The sequence below is a fragment of the Lolium rigidum genome, chromosome 2 (genome assembly GCF_022539505.1).
Source record: "Lolium rigidum isolate FL_2022 chromosome 2, APGP_CSIRO_Lrig_0.1, whole genome shotgun sequence".
In the NCBI taxonomy this organism is placed as follows: Eukaryota; Viridiplantae; Streptophyta; class Magnoliopsida; order Poales; family Poaceae; genus Lolium; species Lolium rigidum.
Window position 1 is genome coordinate 277,321,120 of NC_061509.1, and position 21,112 is coordinate 277,342,231.

Sequence of the window (21,112 nt, forward strand, 5' to 3'; positions counted from 1 at the left end):
AAATGGAATTATCTCACCATTTGAATTCTCTCCATTTGATTTGACTTTTCTTGACTCTAATGTGGTTCTTATTAGTTTAGAAACATTTTAAGAGCATTGAAACCAATTCAATTGGTCTTGTTCAAAGATTTGCAAATTTGGCCTTAATACATAAGAGATGATGTGTCAAATTTCATTAACCTTGTAAATTGTTGATCTTGCTTTACTTGGACATGGTTTAGGGTCAATTTAGTGTTATATGAGGTTGATAGATGGTTTCACATCATTTGGTCAAGATTTAGAGTCATAGGGCAAGAATTGGGTATTATGGCTATGTGTCCCATATACCTCTATGCATAGGTGGCATTTGATTTTTAATTTGGCTTTGCTTGACCCAATTGGTGTTGTTGAGTGTTGAAATGGTATATAGGAGTGATCCCACCATTCATAACAAATATTAGGGTCAAGGTTCCCAAATTCATAAATTTGCATTTTTACTCTCATATGCCTCTATGGCATTTTTAGTTTCTTTTTAATTTCTTTGGTTTTACTTTGGATTTGGTTTGATAGATGCTAGGTAGAGTGTATGAAGGTTTTCCAAACTTCTAAACAAGGTAGGAGGGTCTAGGGTTAAGATTTATAAAAATAGCCATAGGCACATATGCCTTTTTCTTATTTAATTTAATTCCTTTTTATTTTGTTTATAATGGATGGTGAGAAGAGGGGTGAGGTTTAGGGTTTAATGGAGTATCTCAATGGTTCACCACTATTTAGAAAGGTAAGAAGGGTATTAGTTAATATTTGCATACTAGGGCTATATGCCCACATATGCCTTTTTATTTTAGTTCCTTCTTATTTGATACTATTTAGTTTTGAGAAGATTAGGGTTTAGGGTTTTGGAATTAGTTTCAATGCAATAAATAAACAATCATGGCAATATCACAACATATAAGCATGCTCACTATGTACCAAACTTAATTTAAGAAAAGTTTTTGTTGGTTCCAAAATTTGGAAAATATGGAAATTCATTTTCTTTGTTTTGTACTTTTTGGGATGTTACAACTATAACCCACGAAAACGGCCAGAAATGCTCGAAATCACGAGTTTTGACAATGCCGCTAGAGTCGTGTACCAGGGGTCATGGGGCATCAATATCCACCCGGGACCAGAAAACATGGACTATAGCCCACGAAAACAGCCAGAAATGCTCAAAATCGCGAGTTTTGACGATGCCGCGCAGTCGTGTACTAGGGGTCACGGGGCATCTAAATCCTCGTGGGAACCGAAAACGTGGACTATAGCCCACGAAAACGGCAAGAAATGCTCGAAATCACGAGTTTGACGATGCCGGTAGAGTCGTGTACCGTGGGTCACGGGGCATCGAAATCCTCCTGCGACCCAAAAACGTGGACCATAGCCCACGAAAACGGCCATAAATGCTTGAAATCACGAGTTTTAATGATGCCGCTAGAGTCGTGTACCGGGGGTCACAGGGCATCGAAATCATCCCGAGACCCGAAAATCGTGGACTATAGCCCACGAAAACGGCCAGAAATGCTCGAAATCACGAGTTTTGATGATGCCGCTAGAGTCGTGTACCGGGGGTCACGGGGCATCGAAATCCTCGTGGGAACCGAAAACGTGGACTATAGCCCACGAAAACGGCCAGAAATGCTCGAAATCACGAGTTTTGACGATGCCTGTAGAGTCATGTACCGGGGGTCACAGGGCATCGAAATCCTCCCGGGACCCGAAAACGTGGACCATACCCCACGAAAACGGCCATAAATGCTTGAAATCACGAGTTTTAATGATGCCGCTAGAGTCGTGTACCTTTGGTCACGGGGCATCGAAATCCTCGTGGGAACCGAAAACGTGGACTATAGCCCACGAAAACGGCCAGAAATGCTCGAAATCACGAGTTTTGACGATGCCGCTAGAGTAATGTACCGGGGGTCACGGGGCATCGAAATCCTCCCGGGACCCGAAAATCGTGGACCATAACCCACGAAAACGGGCAGAAATGCTCGAAATCACGAGTTTCTACAATGCCGCTAGAGTCGTGTACCAGGGGTCACGGGGCATCAAAATCCTCCCGGGACCAGAAAACATGGACTATAGCCCACGAAAACAGCCAGAAATGCTCAAAATCGCGAGTTTTGACGATGCCGCTCGAGTCGTGTACCAGGGGTCACGGGGCATCGAAATCCTCCTGGGAACCGAAAACGTGGACCATAGCCCACGAAAACGGCCATAAATGCTTGAAATACACGAGTTTTAATGATGCCGCTAGAGTCGTGTACCGGGGGTCACAGGGCATCGAAATCATCCCGGGACCCGGAAATCGTGGACTATAACCCACGAAAACGGCAAGAAATGCTCGAAATCACGAGTTTTGACGATGGCACTACAGTCATGTACCGGGGGTCACGGGGCATCGAAATCCTCGTGGGAACCGAAAACGTGGACTATAGCCCACGAAAACGGCCAGAAATGCTCGAAATCACGAGTTTTGACGATGCCGCTAGAGTCATGTACCGGGGGTAACGGGGCATCGAAATCCTCGTGGGAACCGAAAACGTGGACTATAGCCCACGAAAACGGCCAGAAATGCTCGAAATCACGAGTTTTGATGATGCCGCTAGAGTCATGTACCGGGGGTCGCGGGGCATCGAAATCCTCCCGGGACCCGAAAACCGTGGACTATAACCCACGAAAACGGCCAGAAATGCTCGAAATCACGAGTTTTGACAATGCCGCTAGAGTCGTGTACCGGGGGTCATGGGGCATCAAAATCCTCCCGGGACCGAGAAAACATGGACTATAGCCCACGAAAACAGCCGGAAATGCTCAAAATCGCGAGTTTTGACGATACCGCCGCAGTCGTGTACGGGGGTCACGGGGCATCGAAATCCTCGTGGGAACCGAAAACGTGGACTATAGCCCACGAAAACGGCAAGAAATGCTCGAAATCACGAGTTTTGACGATGCCGGTAGAGTCGTGTACCGTGGGTCACGGGGCATCGAAATCCTCCTGGGACCCGAAAACGTGGACCATAGCCACGAAAACGGCCATAAATGCTTGAAATCACGAGTTTTAATGATGCCGCTAGAGTCGTGTACCGGGGGTCACAGGGCATCGAAATCATCCCGAGACCCGAAAATCGTGGATTATAACCCACGAAAACGGCCAGAAATGCTCGAAATCACGAGTTTTGACGATGCCACTAGAGTCGTGTACCGGGGGTAACGGGGCATCGAAATTCTCGTGGGAACCGAAAACGTGGACTATAGCCCACGAAAACGGCCAGAAATGCTCGAAATCACGAGTTTTGACGATGCCGCTAGAGTCATGTACCGGGGGTCGCGGGGCATCGAAATCCTCCCGGGACCCGAAAACCGTGGACTATAACCCACGAAAACGGCCAGAAATGCTCGAAATCACGAGTTTTGACAATGCCGCTAGAGTCGTGTACCAGGGGTCATGGGGCATCAAAATCCTCCCGGGACCAAAAAACATGGACTATAGCCCACGAAAATAGCCAGAAATGCTCAAAATCACGAGTTTTGACGATGCCGCCAGAGTCGTGTACGGTCACGGGGCATCGAAATCCTCGTGGGAACCGAAAACGTGGACTATAGCCCACGAAAACGGCAAGAAATGCTCGAAATCACGAGTTTGACGATGCCGGTAGAGTCGTGTACCGTGGGTCACGGGGCATCGAAATCCTCCCGGGACCCGAAAACCGTGGACTATAACCCACGAAAACGGCCAGAAATGCTCGAAATCACGAGTTTTGACAATGCCGCTAGAGTCGTGTACCGGGGGTCATGGGGCATCAAAATCCTCCCGGGACCAGAAAACATGGACTATAGCCCACGAAAACAGCCAGAAATGCTCAAAATCGCGAGTTTTGACGATGCCGCCAGAGTCGTGTACCGGGGGTCACGGGGCATCGAAATCCTCGTGGGAACCGAAAACGTGGACTATAGCCCACGAAAACGGCAAGAAATGCTCGAAATCACGAGTTTTGACGATGCCGGTAGAGTCGTGTACCGTGGGTCACGGGGCATCGAAATCCTCCCGGGACCCGAAACGTGGACCATAGCCACGAAAACGGCCATAAATGCTTGAAATCACGAGTTTTAATGATGCCGCTAGAGTCGTGTACCGGGGGTCACAGGGCATCGAAATCATCCCGAGACCCGAAAATCGTGGATTATAACCCACGAAAACGGCCAGAAATGCTCGAAATCACGAGTTTTGACGATGCCACTAGAGTCGTGTACCGGGGGTAACGGGGCATCGAAATTCTCGTGGGAACCGAAAACGTGGACTATAGCCCACGAAAACGGCCGAAATGCTCGAAATCACGAGTTTTGACGATGCCGCTAGAGTCATGTACCGGGGGTCGCGGGCATCGAAATCCTCCCGGGACCCGAAAACCGTGGACTATAACCCACGAAAACGGCCAGAAATGCTCGAAATCACGAGTTTTGACAATGCCGCTAGAGTCGTGTACCAGGGGTCATGGGGCATCAAAATCCTCCCGGGACCAGAAAACATGGACTATAGCCCACGAAAATAGCCAGAAATGCTCAAAATCACGAGTTTTGACGATGCCGCCAGAGTCGTGTACGGTCACGGGGCATCGAAATCCTCGTGGGAACCGAAAACGTGGACTATAGCCCACGAAAACGACAAGAAATGCTCGAAATCACGAGTTTGACGATGCCGGTAGAGTCGTGTACCGTGGGTCACGGGGCATCGAAATCCTCCCGGGACCCGAAAACGTGGACCATAGCCCACGAAAACGGCCATAAATGCTTGAAATCACGAGTTTTAATGATGCCGCTAGAGTCGTGTACCGGGGGTCACAGGGCATCGAAATCATCCGGGACCCGAAAATCGTGGAATATAGCCCACGAAAACGGCCAGAAATGCTCGAAATCACGAGTTTTGACGATGCCGCTAGAGTCGTTTACCGGGGGTCACGGGGCATCGAAATCCTCGTGGGAACCGAAAACGTGGACTATAGCCCACGAAAACGGCCAGAAATGCTCGAAATCACGAGTTTTGACGATGCCGGTAGAGTCATGTACCGGGGGTCACGGGGCATCGAAATCCTCCCGGGACCCGAAAACATGGATTATAGCCCACGAAAACGGGCAGAAATGCTCGAGATCACGAGTTTTGACCGGGGAGTGCGAAGAGCATCTTGCAACTACCTCTTCATCAAGCTGGGAGCACAAAAAATTCCGAGTTGACTACAAAGGTATTTTCTGGCGCTGGTATCTTCTTCATCAACTTAGTGCAAATACCCAAACTTGGGGAGGTTGCACCACTGTAAACTCTCTTATCTTATTTAGATTTTGCAAAGTATTTTATTTGTCTTGTTTTTAGTCTTTACTTTCTAGTTCTCTTTTAAAACCACAAAAAGCCATAAAATGAAAATATCAAAAATAATCTTGGTATGACTACTAGTCTAGAATAAAATGGCACTTTGGAAGAGGAGTATAAAACTGCCATGATATTTATGAAATATAGAGAATCGTGTGAAGGAAAATGACTAAAAAGTTTCTTAATACTTTTAAATAAAGTTGCTACTGAGTTGCTTGCACATTATGAAGGTCTTGTAATTTTTGTTGTGGTGAACACTTTGACTTTCAGTGTGGATCCCATGAACAACATACAATTGCCTCCTATCATACTTATAATTATGTTCATTTAGGGATGGAAGAAGTAGAACAATTTGTGAGCTTTAGTTATGGCAGCCGGCTCATGATTGTGATTTTGAGGTCACTATTATCTTAAATAATTTCATAGATGACATTTTCGATAATATTTATGTTCTTGACTATGATAAAAAGAACTGCATAGCCCGAGAAAACATTTGCTCATTACATCAAGAAGAAAATGAAGAAACCATACTTCCATCCAAACTTGTGGGAGAGGGAATCTTCCACCTTCATCACCCACATGGGATAATAATTATAAAATTGATTATGCTCTAGATGATGACCTATTTTTACGTGAGAATTCTCCATGCTTAGAAAATACTATGTTATGTTTGGATGAAAATGATAAACTTTATTTTTGTGATAATGCTATCATGCATGAGAATCCTATGTTATTATTAAAATATCCTATTCACACTATAGAGGAGAAATATGGTTATGCTGAGAAATACTTGTATGGTTTGCAACTATCTTATGCCTATGAAAAATCTTCTTGCAACCGTGACGTCATGATTAAAACTGCTACTAATAATTATTTTGAAAGAAGAAAATATGTTAATGAATCCCTTAATGATCCTCTTTATGTGCTACAATTCTGCAAGGTTCATGATTCGAATAATTACACTATCAACTTTCCTTCAAGTAAATGCAACTATTATGAAAGGGGAGGATATAAGCACCCTCTTTATGCTAATGATAATTATAAGTTGCATTTACCTACCATAGATATGCTTTGGGATACTCACTTCAGTATAACTTTTGTACTAGAGCTGTTTTTTTTTCTTTTGCAAGACTAGTATTTCTCAATGGGGAGTGATGTCGGATAAATAAAACCAGTTAGCGCAATTCTGATGCACAACAACTCAGCGCTGAGCTTAACCAGTTACATCTGAATACGCTCCCGAAAGGGGATTCCAAACAAAAATGGGTGTTTTGTCCGAAATTTCGATGATTTGTCTAACATTTAAAGATGATCTTTAGAGGTAGTTTCATAATGTGCGTCAAAGAGAATGCGCCTAAAAATCTACTCTCCTGTAGTGTATAGAAACATTGACTAGCAGCACTATATCAAAAAAAATTGGCTCCATTCATCGCAATAAATAAATAAATATATAATTTCATACATAGCGACAACCGAAATGTAATAACTGCATGCAGACCTTCTAGGGGCCAAAGTAAATAGAGAAAACCCAGGATACAAGTCATTCTGAGAATCAAGTAGCAATGTGAAGCAACGATTGCTTAGCTAGGCCGGAGTAGCAGCGTGTGGCTCGTCTTCGTGGATTTTGGGAGGGGGCAGCTCTCCGCCGTTTCCCAGAAAGTGTAATATTGCACTATCCAGTGAAGGACGTTTGCTCTCATCGATTGGTTCAGAACATCGGATGCCCAGTGCAATGACACGCTCCATCTGCCTCTTGTCAAACTGGCCCTTTAGCTTCTTGTCAGCAACATCATTCACGAATGATTCAGGGTGATTTCTGCACAGATTCCGTACTCCGTCCGGGTTATTATTTCCATGCGCTATCTCTAGCAAGACGATCCCAAAGCTGTAGACATCGGAGCTGCGAAGCAAGTTGACGTTTCCATCTGTCATGCACAGCGGATCCATGTAGCTCCTAGTCCCAACAGCCACTGCCGTTTGCATTGATTCTTGGCCGCTGACTTGGGCGACTCGCGATAGGCCAAAGTCCCCGAGCTTGGCGTTGAAATCGTTATCTAGGAGTATGTTGGCTGGTTTGATATCTCTATGTAAGATGTATGGGTCACATTGGTAGTGGAGGTAATTAAGGGCAGACCATAAGCCCTTAACTATTTTGAACCTGCAAAGTTTTTCCATACGGTAAATATAATATCAGCCTCCATGGTTTCAAGAGTATCCTTCTTTTTCTAAAGAAAAATTTATTTCAATTAAATAAAACTTTAATGGCAACTTAGGATAGAAAATGGAACAAAAATAGGGGCTGCAATGTGTAATTCCCTACCTCATTGCCCATGAGAGTACTTCCGTCTTTTCGTACAGGTGCTCGTGGAGGTTGCCATTAGGTACGAGTTCATAGACAAGAAATAGATTGACGGCCTGCTTGTACAAGCATGAAAACATATAATTGTTTATGTTGCAGCCCCAGCCTTCGAGCCTCACCAGGTTAACATGGCCTGTTCCGTCGATAGCACCCAGCTCTGCTAGAAAGTCCTTAAATTCTCCTCTTGAGTCCTTGACGATGCTCTTCACAGCCACCTCTTTATTCTTAAGACTCCCACTGTAAACCACACCGAAGCCACCTTTTCCAATTTCATTCTCTTTGGAGAATCCACCAGTAGCGATAGACAAGTCGCGGTAGTCGAAACGCTGAAGCCGACTCCCCTTCCCAAAGGAGTCGCGCGTGTGTTTCCACTTATACCAACACACAATCCACCAAATCAACATCAACAGGGCCAAGGCAAGAATCACCACTCCAGCGATAATCACCGTTGAACTACCTGTTTTGAAAGCAGGAAATAAAATAAGCATCTCTATACAACTCTTCCTACTAGTATGTACGAAAAAAGTTAACATTGGGCCATTCCTTGTAAGCCCGATTTTTCAAACAAAAAATGTTTGAATAGTCATGCTATATTAAGACAAAAGAATTTCGAATATCCGTGCTATATTACGATGGCTTACAAATTCCATCAAAATCATAATCGCAGGTATCCCATACAAAAAAATACAATACACAAATTAATACTCACTTTTTGCACCGGATGAAGGAGCTGACGCTGACGTAGGTGGCAATGGACCTGACGAAGGACCTGAAGATGTATCCTCGAAGGGAACCACGGCGAAGGTCGTGTTGCTGTACCTAAGAGTGCAGCTGTAGCTTTTGCGCTTGCCTTCTATTGTCATGTAAATCCTCGCCGATGCGTTGGCCGACAGCACGTCCAGGCACTGCTTACACTTGTCCGGCGGTAAGTCCCACGTGCACTGCGTCAGAGCGTAGGGAGGTTCGTCCACGTTTGCGGCGAACCGCTTGGGCGAGGTCGCCGCCTCAGCGGTCAGCAGCTTCAGTCGGTCCTGCACCTTGGTATTGTAGCCCAATGGATCCGCCATTGGCTTGAAGGGCCCTTCACCACCATACGAGAAGATTACGTCTGCACGTAGGAAAATAGCTTTTGTTAAGGAGTGTGGCCGAACATTATATCACATACACTTCTGTGAAGCAAAACAATTCAAGGGATATAGAGTGCTACAGAAATCATGGTCAAACTGTGAACCATGTCCATATCCCAAATAATTTATATTTGCATTCAGCTGGGCTCGTACAAAATCAAAATTTTACTAGTATGAAATGTAGCGATGAACACAACAGACCAATTCCATGCCACCCGAACTATGAGCTCCGATAGACATAAAGTCAACTCATTTATACCACTTTCTCATTGCAAAAATATAAGTTACTACGGAGTAGTACTATATTTACCAGTTTCAGGAGCACCAATGAAGTTGGTGTCGGAGTAGCGGACGAGGCACTTGTCGAAGACGGCGAACACAGTCGTGTTCCCTGCGCAGCGGCTCGGCAGGCTGCCGGTGTTGCTGCCAGCAGTTGCCGTGAGGCAGTCGCGGCAGTCAGCACGCGAGTATTCTGCGGAGCACATGGCGAGGCCATACACCGTCCCCGTGCCGTTGCCAAGCGTTCCGTTGAAGAAGCCTCCATTCTTGGAGACGGTGTTCTCCGGAAGCTCGGTGAGGAACTGGTTCACATTGGCGGCGTAGTCACTGCCAGGAGCCGTAGAGTTCCCGGATGCTGTGCAGCTGAGGTATTCAATCATGGAACCACCCAAGGCATCGGAGGTTTGGCATAATGTAGCTAGAAGGGGGAAACAAATGAGCAGGAATGAAGAGAACGAGGATCGTGGGACGACTAACATGGCTCTATAAGCTTTCTTGCTTTGTTTGCTGTTTTTGAGAGAGAAAGCCCATGGGTTTATATACTCGCTGCATGTTAGTATTTCTCTTTTTTTATGAAAAGAGGAAATATAGTAAGGGGATGTCTAGGGAGTGTCCGTGCACTCGCTGGCCATAGAGAGCTGCATTTTAACTAAGGAGAGGGAAGGGACATGTTTCCTTACTAGGGAGATTTAAGTATGAACTATGTAGGGAACCCCATGATGTCGTTGTGAACTTTTTAAGATCTGTAGCCGATCTTAAAAAGCAGGCGGTTTGTATTTGCCCGCTCCCGTGTCGCTCCCTAGGGCGACACCGGGGCGATACCGCGCCGCCGCCGCCGCCTACAGCCCCCTCCGTCTGCCCCGCTAGCCGCCGCTGCCGCCGTCCCTTGCCGCGGTGGCGGCGGGCCCAGCCCCCGAAGGTCGACTGGGGTGGTGGACGCCGGAGATCTGCGCCATGGCTGCTAGGGCGGTGGTGGTGGCTCATCTGCGTGCAGCGACCAGGGCGGCGCCCCTGGTCGGGGTGGTGGCGGAGACTCTCCTCCGGCGGCGCCTTGACCGGCGGTGAAGATCTGGGCCAGATTGGGTGGCGTTGGGGAAAACTCCAGATCTTGATCTGGGTGATTCCCGTGCTGCCTATCCGGTCTTCTTCGCTGCATGGTTGGGCCGGTCTGGTCGGGGTCGACCCTGCTTGGTCGTCGCCGTTCTCTTTGCTGCCTCATGGCCGCTGGTAGAGTGCGGCGTCCGCGGCGGAGCAGGTTGCCGGCGGGCGGCGGCGAGGGGGCCTGCCGTTCTGCCTAATAAAGGTGGCAGTCCTAGGGTTTCTCTCGCGCCAAGTGAAGATCGTTCGGAAGCTTCTTCCCACCGAGCTTGCTGGATTGTCGTGTTCCGGAAGGTCCTGCCGGCGAAATTCATTGTGCGATCAATGCCTGAAGATTGCTGGATTGGGTGTTTTCGGTCGAGCGCACCCATGTTTTTGATCTGACCGTTTGATTTCAGAGGGAGCGCTTCGAAGCTATGTTGGCTGTTAATATCATGGAGCTTGTTTTCTTTCCATGCTGCTGGCGGAGAAGGTCATGAAAGTCAAGATTGGTGGAAGAGCAATGGTTTTCGGATCTTGGTGGTGAGATGGAACTGGCTTGGTGTTCCGGGCTTCACAGCAGCGGTATGAAAGTGGGGGCGATAACACAGGTGTTTCAGGGTGAAAACCCAAGGTCTGGCCTTAACTGGTTGTGCCTGGCAATGACCTTGTTGGAGGCATTGTTTTGAGAGCGGGGACTATCTTCAGGGTGAAAACCTAAGATCTTTGATCAGGCGACGACGGTGTTAGAGCACTGTTCCCTTCTTGAAGACGTCGTTTTTGGAGAGTCTGTATTTCAGATGTTGTCTTGGCGGTGGATGTATTGCTGTTGTTAGGCCCGAGATACTGTAGTGGGACTTTTGTTTCTTAGTTTTCTTTTCTTTTTGTTTTTTGGTTGTGTGCATCCGTAGTGCCATTAGGGTGGTGCGTTGTTGCAGAGGCTAGGTGTAATTGGTATCTTTTGATATTACTATATTCCCTTTATCGAAAAAGGGAGATTTAGTCATTTCGGTGTTAGATCCAAAGAAAAAATATTTACTTAGTAAGTGTTTGTCTCACGTTGAGGGAAAGCCTATAGATTCTTCCTTTTGAGAAGGTCAAGTGCATGCCAAAAAAAAATTTAATAGAGGACAATTTAAAGTAGTTCTTCCTCCATTTCATGAAGGTTGTCTGAGATTTGCTAAAAAGTAGATGTACCTAGGAAGTAGATGGGTTTGAGCACTTGTTTTATGGAAAATAGTTGGCTCGGTGATACACCACTTTCACAATTGTACTTATCCTTATAGAACATTGTCGAGCTGAATTTTTTTTTGCGCCCAATGCCTCATCCAATGTTCCACTGAATGTTAATTTGACCAACTTAACATAAGATATATATTGTAAAAAATATATCATTAGAAACTTTAAGTTTTATACTTTCTAATGGTATAATTTTTGTTATATAATTTATATTGACGACCCAGATACACGTGCATGTCTAGTAAACTGATATAAAGGGAGTACAAAAGATTAAGATCTCACTGAAGATAAAGATCTTACATGGTTTCTTGATAATAATAAAAATCCATCCTAACTATAGACAATCTGGCTACGCGAATTTGGTATTAGTGTAAGAAAAGTTGTTTTTGTGACTTTGACGAGAATATTCAGCATTTATTTTTCTCTTGTCCATTTGCTCATTTTGGATGAGATATGGTAACTGAAACGTTGTCTATTTCCACATGAAGTGGTCAGCATACCTCGAGGAGGGCGAAAAAAAAAAGCAGGTTGGCATGTTGTAACGTGATGATGTCAAACGTCAGCATTAAAGAAGGAATGTGGTAGGTGTCGTGATGTGCACACTGACCAGTCCTAGATTAGTTGCATCTTTATATAGAGGCGACTTAGCAATGCATACAAGTGGCGCTTAACTAACCAAATTACTGTTTAAACACAACATTAGCGGACCTATCAGTTTATTTTGCTGCGTTTACTTTTGTTTTTGGTTCTTAACTACTTGTTCGGTTTGTGGAAAGCAAGGAGAAGTTTATCGCAAGGACAAGCTGTTAAGTTGTAGTCAGCTTGCTGCAAAAATTAAAATAATATATTTATGTTTAATTGGAGGAGAGAAGAGGAGAGAGAATGTAAGTAGGCTCTTATGCAAAATCTAGCTCTAGCATGTGGTTCTAGGTAAGTTACGTGAATAAAAGGTGGGTCTTCTATTAAGAAAGTAGTGCATTTTTATAGCCAACTATTATACATGTTAGCTATATATTAGCTACATCTGATATATCATCTTGCTTGGCTACACTATTAAAATTGCTCTTACATCAGCTGTTGGCCAACAACCTCTATTTAAACATACTCTGTTTAACTACTACCCAACAGCTGTCAGCTCTATCTGTCCCAAACATACTCTATTTAACTGCTACCCAACAACCTCCCACAGTTGGAACACAGTTAAAAATGTAATTCAAATGCTGGGACAACCGAGTTCCTCACAGTTTGGCCAAAATATCCACCACATGGTGGTGCAACTTGCAACGAGAGTCAAGGAGATGAACTTGGTATAGGTCGGCAGCTTTACACTGACCCATTCGCACACATAGTGACAAACTGACAATCCACGGCAGGTTTCGTATCTAAAGGTATAAACGATGCCCCCCATAGGGGGCTTCACAGCGAACATCGCATGTGAACCGTTGGATTTTTCCATCCTCTCATCTCATTCGTTCATTCTTGGCAGAAACCAACCAGCGTGGGCTTTCTCTTTGGTCCTCCTGCTAGCTAAAGGCATGAAACAGCCATCTTTTACCCGCCTCCGAGACTGATCTTGGGCCCCACCTTTGGCCTGGCCCACTCGTCGGTCGCTGCAGGGGGCTTCTGATTCGGTCGGACATGTGATTGCCATGTGGAAAAGATCTCCACCCGCAGGGGTATATTGGGTATTTCCTCACGCATCGATTGGATGAGACAAAACTGCAGCCCGTGGTCTAGAACCCTAACCAGTCGTGCTCCTCGCCCCAATCTTCTCGTTCTTCCGCCGCCGCCTGCCCAGTCTCGCTCCCCGCAGCCGCATCCCCATCTCCCGCTCCCCGCCGCCGCTGTCCTCCTCTCCGGCGAGCTGTCGTCGCCCCGCTGGGTAATCAAGGAGAAGGACGAGCAGTGAGGCAAAGACGAGCGGCTCTGGCACGGACGCGCTCTCCTTGTCTTCGTCGGCTCCGGTGAGGCAGGGCCATGGGTGTCGGCCGCGGCCTTCCTCGGAGGCGCGCTGGCTATACCTCGTGCCGTCTCCATCGCCGGGAATAGGGAAGTTGTACGCTGCACTCCTTCTCTCCCTCGTGCGGCTCTAGCTGGCATGTCCACGCTCGCCTTAAGCAGGCCGTGGGTGTCGGCCGCGTCCTTCGTCGCCGGCGCGCTGGCAGTACCGGTTATCTCTCTGTCCGCCACCCTCCTCTACCCTGCCTCTTCTCCTTCCAATTTTTTTCATCCCGTTTGCTTTTTCTTTGTGTGTTTCTCTACTTCTTGGGATGGGAAAAGATGGATTTCATTGGTAGATGGGTTTGTGCTGTGATCCCCTCTCCCCCATGGCATTACTGACTAAATCCTCAAGGCCTATGAAATTTCTTCAATTTTAGGTCTGGAATCATCTCCTTCTTCCCGTGCAGTTCATCCTCACCGGCAGGAGGAGCATGGGCCACGGCCAACACCTGCCATGGCACCCCTGTCCTGGCCCTCAACGCCAAGAAGAAGTCCACTACTCCACTTACAGTTTCACATCTCTGTTTCTCGTCCTGTCCTCTTTCCCTTTCTCATCTTTTTCACATGATATCTCTCTCTGTAGATTCCTTTTATCTGTGCCTACAAGATATTCGATAAAAATCCAGGCAGGCTCAACAAAAAAAGTTATCTCTGATATTTAGCTATAGTGTGTGACTTGCCTCTGTAAGCTATCATTGGTGAAATATGTGAGACAAATTTCAGGGAAAGATATTTTGTGCTGGATTGTTCTAGATATGCATCACATATTAGTTAGATTTCTAGGGTTATTTCTGAACTATTATGTCAAATTCCTTATATTGGTTGTAAGATTGTTCTAGATATGCATCACATATTTTGTCAGATTTCTAGGATTATTTCTGAACTATTATGCTAGATTCCTTATATTTGTTGCAAATTTTAAACTCAGCATTCTAAGTCTTTTACAGACTCTTCAAGAGATGATAGAAGGGACTCAGGCAAGGAGATATGGCATTGATTTGCACGCACAGGAGCATGTGTCCGATAGCTTGATTATGCTGTTTGCACTATAGGATTTCTTGCTCATGTATTATTCAAAATCGAGTTGGGTGAATTGCACAATTGCACTAGTGCATATGTGCTTCTGCAGCAGGTAAATGAATTTTACTTAGTCTACAGATTTTAGGTTGTTGCATTGAATCTTCTGGCGGTATATGATGTTGAAACAAATAATAAAGTGACTTTACAGCCATATGTTATTTGTTTTCATTCTGCTTTATGCTTATGCACAACTCTATTTATCCATCTACACCATTGTCAAAACTCAAAACATATGATGGCTGGATTCTATCTATATGATTGATACCACCTGAATAGTTTTTTTTTTGCTCCTACCACTGGTCATTTTCTATGGTTTGATCAATTTTCATCTAACTACCCAGCGTGTTGATACTTCCGTTTTAATTCATTTTTATCGCATTCTCTTCATACTATTTGTAGTACCCACTTTTCATCTAGGAAATTCTCAATTTTCCATACAGGTCACTGTCCATTTGCCCCAGCAGCTCTTGGTGAGAGATAAAACTATGTTGTTCCAATGAATAGAATTTTCCATTTATATGTGAGGGATTCATTATTCTCTAAAATCAATTGAAGGTATCATATGCATCTTATTCCCAAAAGTTAAATATATTATTTCAATTAAGAAACAATGAGCTCATGTATGTTAGCTTTTTGTTGTGCGTGATAGTGCAGGTTGATCTGAACCAAGAACCAACTATGTATCCGATGCAGGGTAAGCATGATTGGATGGTAGGTATCATTTTATTCTAAGTTTCCTTCTAGATTCGGTAGAACAATGGTTATCTATGCTTTGGTAGCTTTTGTAAAACATATGGTGCTACTAGGTACTTGATACTACAGTGCCAATCGATTCCCATTTGTTCGAAGGATAATAGGATGCCCCAATTGTCAATGTTGACATAGCTGTACTGCCATATAGTCATTTAGACAATTTATTTGCCACGCAATACCAACTTCATTTATTTGTTTATTTGTTTAAAACTAAACCTTTCATGAAATTCATGGTAATAACATATGTTTCTAGATTGCTTATCTTTTAGTTCTGTTTGGAAGTACGAACTATAAATTGATATTTACCTGGTTCATATAATTATTTATTTTATTAGGAAATATGAAGGTAATTAATATAAAGCTACCGTACAAGTTTAGCCTTGGTTCTATTCCTTTTTATGTTCTAGCTTGGTTTACCGCTTACATAGTTGCTTTGTTCTTACTTTTTTTTGCCAGGTGTTCTTATTGCTCAGTAATTTGTGTGGTGTTCTGCAAATTTGAAGTTTCATTTGTAGCCTGAATGTGTTAATACGAAAGTGTGACTTTAGTACCAAAAAATGCATTATTCAGAGAGCAGCTGTAGGTGCATATCTATTTGCTGGTTTATTTACATCAAAACTCATGAAAATCAAGCCACATGGCTCCATCTATATTGTCCTATGTATATTGGTAAATCATTAGATAGAGCATCACTCTATTTATCTTGTTCTGTGTATATTGAGCAGGTTCAAAAAGAGAAGCCTGGCTTTTATTTTGTGTTGGTGGTGGTTTGTTCAAAAGGAAGGTATGATATCTAAACTGCAAAGCATTTCTCTCAGTATTGACTCCAAAACATAAATGCATCAGTTTTCTTTGTGGTCGATTTATGTAAAGAAGGTATGATGTCTAGGTAACTGCAACACATTTCTTTGTGCTTGAGATTCGGTCCCATGATTTTGTTGTTGGTTTGAAGCTGATTTGGCCGGACATGACCAAGGTGTGCCTCTCTCATCACCCTGCTAGCTGATTTCTGTAGATAAATTTGTGATGGTTCATGTCCATCTAATTTTACACTCTGACATTATGGTTCAGGTGTATTTGGAGGAAGATAATGAAGTTCTTATTGCTTGGTATCTGATGTATTTTGGTTCAGGTGCTCCTCTATGTTGTCTAATGATTTTACCAATTACATGTTACAACCACTGGTTGCATTGTTTCTGAATCGTATTGTGTGGTATCCATAAATAACAATTGAACCCGTGTTATTTTCATGCAACTTCATTGTACAGTTAGTACTTGTATCCATGGTGGCCTTATTGCTAAGGTGAACCACCGCTGATTCACGCATCATTGATTCTAGCTACAGCATGTATAGCACAATAAACTTTGAGCAAATAATTGATGCTAGCTACAGATGGTGTCTAGGAGCATTTCTCACATTTTCGTGTAATCATTCTAATTCAAATACTGACCGGGATGGATATCCCCCATCTAATCAATTTTTTGTGGTTCGAGATATTTTCTTCAATGATAATAATATCTATGCATCCATTTCATTTTCTCCAGGTCATGATGAAATTCATATGCCTAGAGCTCCTAGAGGTAATTTACCTAGCTTTCCAACAAGTAATGATTTACCATTTATATTTGGCGGCCTCCTTCTTTAATAAATTTAGTTGGAGGAAACATGAAAATAGTCAGCGTTTACTTTTCCATTTAATGTTCAAAGATAGTTGTTCCTTTGTAGTGGTTACTGGTTAGTACCATTTGCTTAGCTTCGTGACTATTTGCAGCTATATACATCTCATGGTTTCTTTTCTCATTTCAGCTTAGTTGTTCCAGTCTGGAACTCTGGATTATAATGGCATAAGCTACTGGGCACTTATTTCCAGTGAAGTACATTTCAGGTGAGGGCGTGCAATCTATGCATCCTGTGATATTAGATGGTTCTTAGCTTATCTGAATGTACAATAATTGTAGTCACATTAGAAGGGCTTTCAGATTATTTGACTTTACATACTTGCATTCAGGGAGCACTAATCTGTTGTTTAAATCGTACTTTGATGCTAATACGTGTTTTTCATCAATTTATAATGACAGAGATATTCCACCGATTTCACTCACTTCCTATATAGGTCAGTTGCTCTACACCATCTATGCCCGCATCACCATTATCATTACTTCGAGGTGATGCTCGGTCCCTGTTGAATCTCTCTCTCTTTCTCTCTCCCTTTTGGTCAGTTCTACGAATCCACCGTTTCCCAATTTCTTTGGTTCTTGTGGTGCAGATGAGGCTCCTGGACACCATCTTACTGATGTGCTAATAAATCTCAAAACTCACAAGATAACATGTAATAACTTTCACAAACTGATGTCCTATTTGGCAATATGTTCACATAAGAGTTGGATTGTCTTTTTATATTTTCAGCGTTTAATTTTCTGCAACATTTATAAGTGTGCATGCTATCTAATATGTGCTTTTTATGTTTGGGATAAATTATGGCTCTAGAGAAATATTGTTTTTCTATGGTCAGGAATAAGCTATCATGGCACACAGTTCAAAGGCTTGGTCAGGAAAGGATTAATTTTATATTTACTGCAGTGCACAATACAACCACATTTCATTGAAATTAATTCAGATTAAGGTGTGCCGTTTCCTGAAACAGCTAGCACTAGGGTATTAACTTACGCATATGTATCTATTTGAGCTAATTACTGTATTTGTTTTTCTTCTAATGCTCTTTGCTGAATATTTCTTTTTTGCAGTCTCCTAGATTTACAAGGTGCAACCTGGAGAAGTTCACCACTATGGCATGTTATGAGGTTGCCGCTCCGATCAAAGGAACCGTCTTAGGTGCATACTCAGATAATTTTTTTTTATTAAATGTTCTATTCATTTATGGGTATGTATATAGTAGATGCATCATTAGTATTGTTTGAAGTATCTGTATTCAGGTTTGGTATTTTGGTTCGCATATTGACATCCTTTTTTTTAGATCTACATACTAACGTCCTAACATGGAAAGAGCGACTGAAAATTTGAGTACCACATACTGACATCCTGAAGTCGTTCATTTCAGGTGAGGACATGTAATCTCTGTTGTGTTTTATTTGGCTTCACTAACTGTATACTACTTAGGTTTTTAGCCCAAATATATTTCTGTTATTTAATATATATATATAGGTGCATATATATATATATTTATTGATTTTATTTGATATTCCATTGAATCCAATGGCGAGAAGTTTGGGCTTTGCCTCATCTGTTACTTATCTACTATATTGTATGGAAGACCTACTACTAGAATAGTGGCATTTTATTCTTTTGCAAGGCAGAAAATGTGGTAAAACTATTCGAGGTTGTTCTGGCCAGGTAATAACCTGCATAATACCCAGGTGTAGAAAGAGAGGGAGAGAGGAAGAGAGTGGAAAAACGGATGACATAGACGATTTACCCTGTATGGTTTTTAATCTGTTCTTTCCTTTGCGAGATGGATGATAAGAGCGGATGTTTGACTATATTTGTTATTATATTATTGGCTATTTTTGTTCTGGTCGAAATAGATAATCCTATCGATTCTGAACTGAACTTGGCACAAGAAAATTCTATTGATTAAATATAAAAATTGATTTATCAGGGGTCTACTTAAATTTCATCTGTTAGTGGTAGTATTTTAAATGTAACCGAGCTACTACTGAGTTCATAATGTTTGGAAAAATGTTGAAGCTTATTTTATCAGCAGCAACTTCTAATATACACTCTTTGTAAGGTGTTCATGATATCTTGCATATGCAATTGAGCCGGAACTGGTCAATTTAAATGTAGCACCATCATATTTGAGAAATTTTCCCCTTTGATGTGATGGTGCTACCTTATTGGTAGGAAGAGAAGGATTGTGATTTGTGAGGAGAGACCAAGGTAGAAGGAGAGTTGGGTAGAGGAAGGGCGAGGGAGGACATGCCACGATCTGCAAGGTGACGATTTTTGTACAATCGAATGATTTGTGACATTCATTCTTTTGCAACATGCTAATTTTCAAGAATAACTAGGTATTTCTTCGTCTGACTGTATTGCTTTTCCCTATCATTTGAAAATATTAGTTAGACTGGATGATGTTCGCTATTGATTGAGTATTAGATATAATTCGTTGTGATTCATAGTTCATTAAAATCAGATAAAGAATTTCCATATAGTCAATGATGGGAGCTCCATTAATCTGTAGTTGGTCCTTCTAGCCTACTGATTTTCCACACCAAGGAAAAATGCTTTGATATTTATTGTTTATCCACTCGGTATTACATTTTTTTATCCATCATTCACTCTATGATTACACTACCATGGACGCTGATGATGAACATGTGCGTGGAGCTCTCTTTGTATGCAACATCGTAGGCCTCCTTGGCTTACACGAAGGAGTATATCTCTTTGTACCCTTCAGTATTATTTTCCGCTATCTTCGACTACTATTCTTTAACATGTCGTCCATTGTTGTGTTTGTTTCTGAGAAGGAAGACTTTTTCTGCCGCTCATTTTTCCTACCCGCGCTGCAGCTAATCGAAAAGAATGCAGGTTGATCATTGATTCAAACCGTTTCAGGTTTAAAGGTGGTGTTACCAGTTCTTCCTAACACATTGTTTGTCGTTCTTCTGGAGATGTGCTAATTAATTCTATTTATCTTCCTTTCTTTCCAGGTAATGTTTTACATGTTACGGTGCCTTCGGTTCGTAACGGTGAGGCCAATGGACAGGCAGTTGAGCTGACGGATAGCATATTTGCCAAGGATACACCAGTTTTCCCGGAAATAGCGGTCGAACATCTACCTATGCTAAGTGATAAAAAGTGGGTAATTCTTCAGCGATCACTTTTGCATTTGTTTAGCATGACTTCAAAAAAGATATACTTGCAGATATGGGACAAACCCTGTAGATGACGTGACTGATGCCGATGGCAACAAAAACATCAGTTGATTCCCCGTTAGGTGAGTTTCAGTCGTTCATGTAAAAATGATATCAACTCTGTATTTCTTACCATCATGTTGGACCTAACGTTGATTGTTACGTGATTTCCTTTTCAGGAAAGTTGCCTAATAGGTGACATGGGTCACCGATAGTTGTTTTCTTCCTCTTTTTTTGCTATGGCATTGTACATATGAATCAAGCATGCGATGTAACAGTTGTCTTCTGCATCTCTTCTAGGTGGTGGATCCACCCTTCCGTGCCCTTTGTTCTCTAGGACTGATTTTGCTTCATGCTGCTATCACTTCCTTAGTTATGAAAAGAGCCTTGTGTATATTTCTGGTTCACTACCTTTCTCTTATTTTTAGTTCTTTTTAGTTTGTGCTACCTCACATACTTTGTTTGGGTAAAAGACTTTGTAGGCGTATTTAAAATTTATAAGAAATAGATTATCATATTGGCAGCTATATACTATTATCGCTATTATACGAAATAGATATTGACATGAGTAAAACGGGGTCGTGCGCCAAGGCGCACATCTATATCTAGTATAATGATTAAAAGCTGAACAATATACACATACCACTGGAGAAATGATCAAAGAGCACACTAGTACAGACTTGTCCATTAGACATGATTTAAAAAAGTTCATTGCACATGGTTGGCAGGACGAAGAGGCGGGAGCCCTGCGGTGCCGATGAAGAGGCGGGAACCCCAAGAAGAAGGTGTGATGCGTACAGTAGCAAGTTTTTCCTCAGAAAGAAACCAAGGTTTATCGAACCTGTAGGAGCCAAGAAGCACGTTGAAGGTTCATGACGGCGGAGTGTAATGCGGCGCAACACCAGGGATTCCGGCGCCAACGTGGAACCTGCACAACACAAT

At 43.0% G+C, this 21,112-nt stretch overlaps 1 protein-coding gene across 1 annotated transcript; it reads right to left on the bottom strand.

The window, feature by feature from the left end:
• Positions 1-6,964: 6,964 nt before the first annotated feature.
• On the bottom strand, positions 6,965-9,525 carry LOC124691001 (cysteine-rich receptor-like protein kinase 7). Its single transcript, XM_047224299.1, has 4 exons — positions 9,177-9,525; positions 8,449-8,847; positions 7,701-8,196; positions 6,965-7,538 (listed from the first exon to the last, which is right to left on the bottom strand). Exons 1-4 carry the CDS (start codon positions 9,523-9,525, stop codon positions 6,965-6,967), a joined length of 1,818 nt encoding a protein of 605 aa, XP_047080255.1.
• Between the last annotated feature and the right edge of the window lie 11,587 nt (positions 9,526-21,112).

What these genes read in the sequence shown, in the direction of transcription:
- LOC124691001 (XM_047224299.1), bottom strand. Translation starts at nt 9,525, where the DNA reads ATGATTGAATACCTCAGCTGCACAGCATCCGGGAACTCTACGGCTCCT. An exon ending in CATTGGTGCTCCTGAAACTG is followed by an intron (nt 8,848 to 9,176) that starts GTAAATATAGTA and finishes TCCTACGTGCAG; the next exon opens with ACGTAATCTTCTCGTATGGT. An exon ending in GTACTCTCATGGGCAATGAG is followed by an intron (nt 7,539 to 7,700) that starts GTAGGGAATTAC and finishes AAAACTTTGCAG; the next exon opens with GTTCAAAATAGTTAAGGGCT.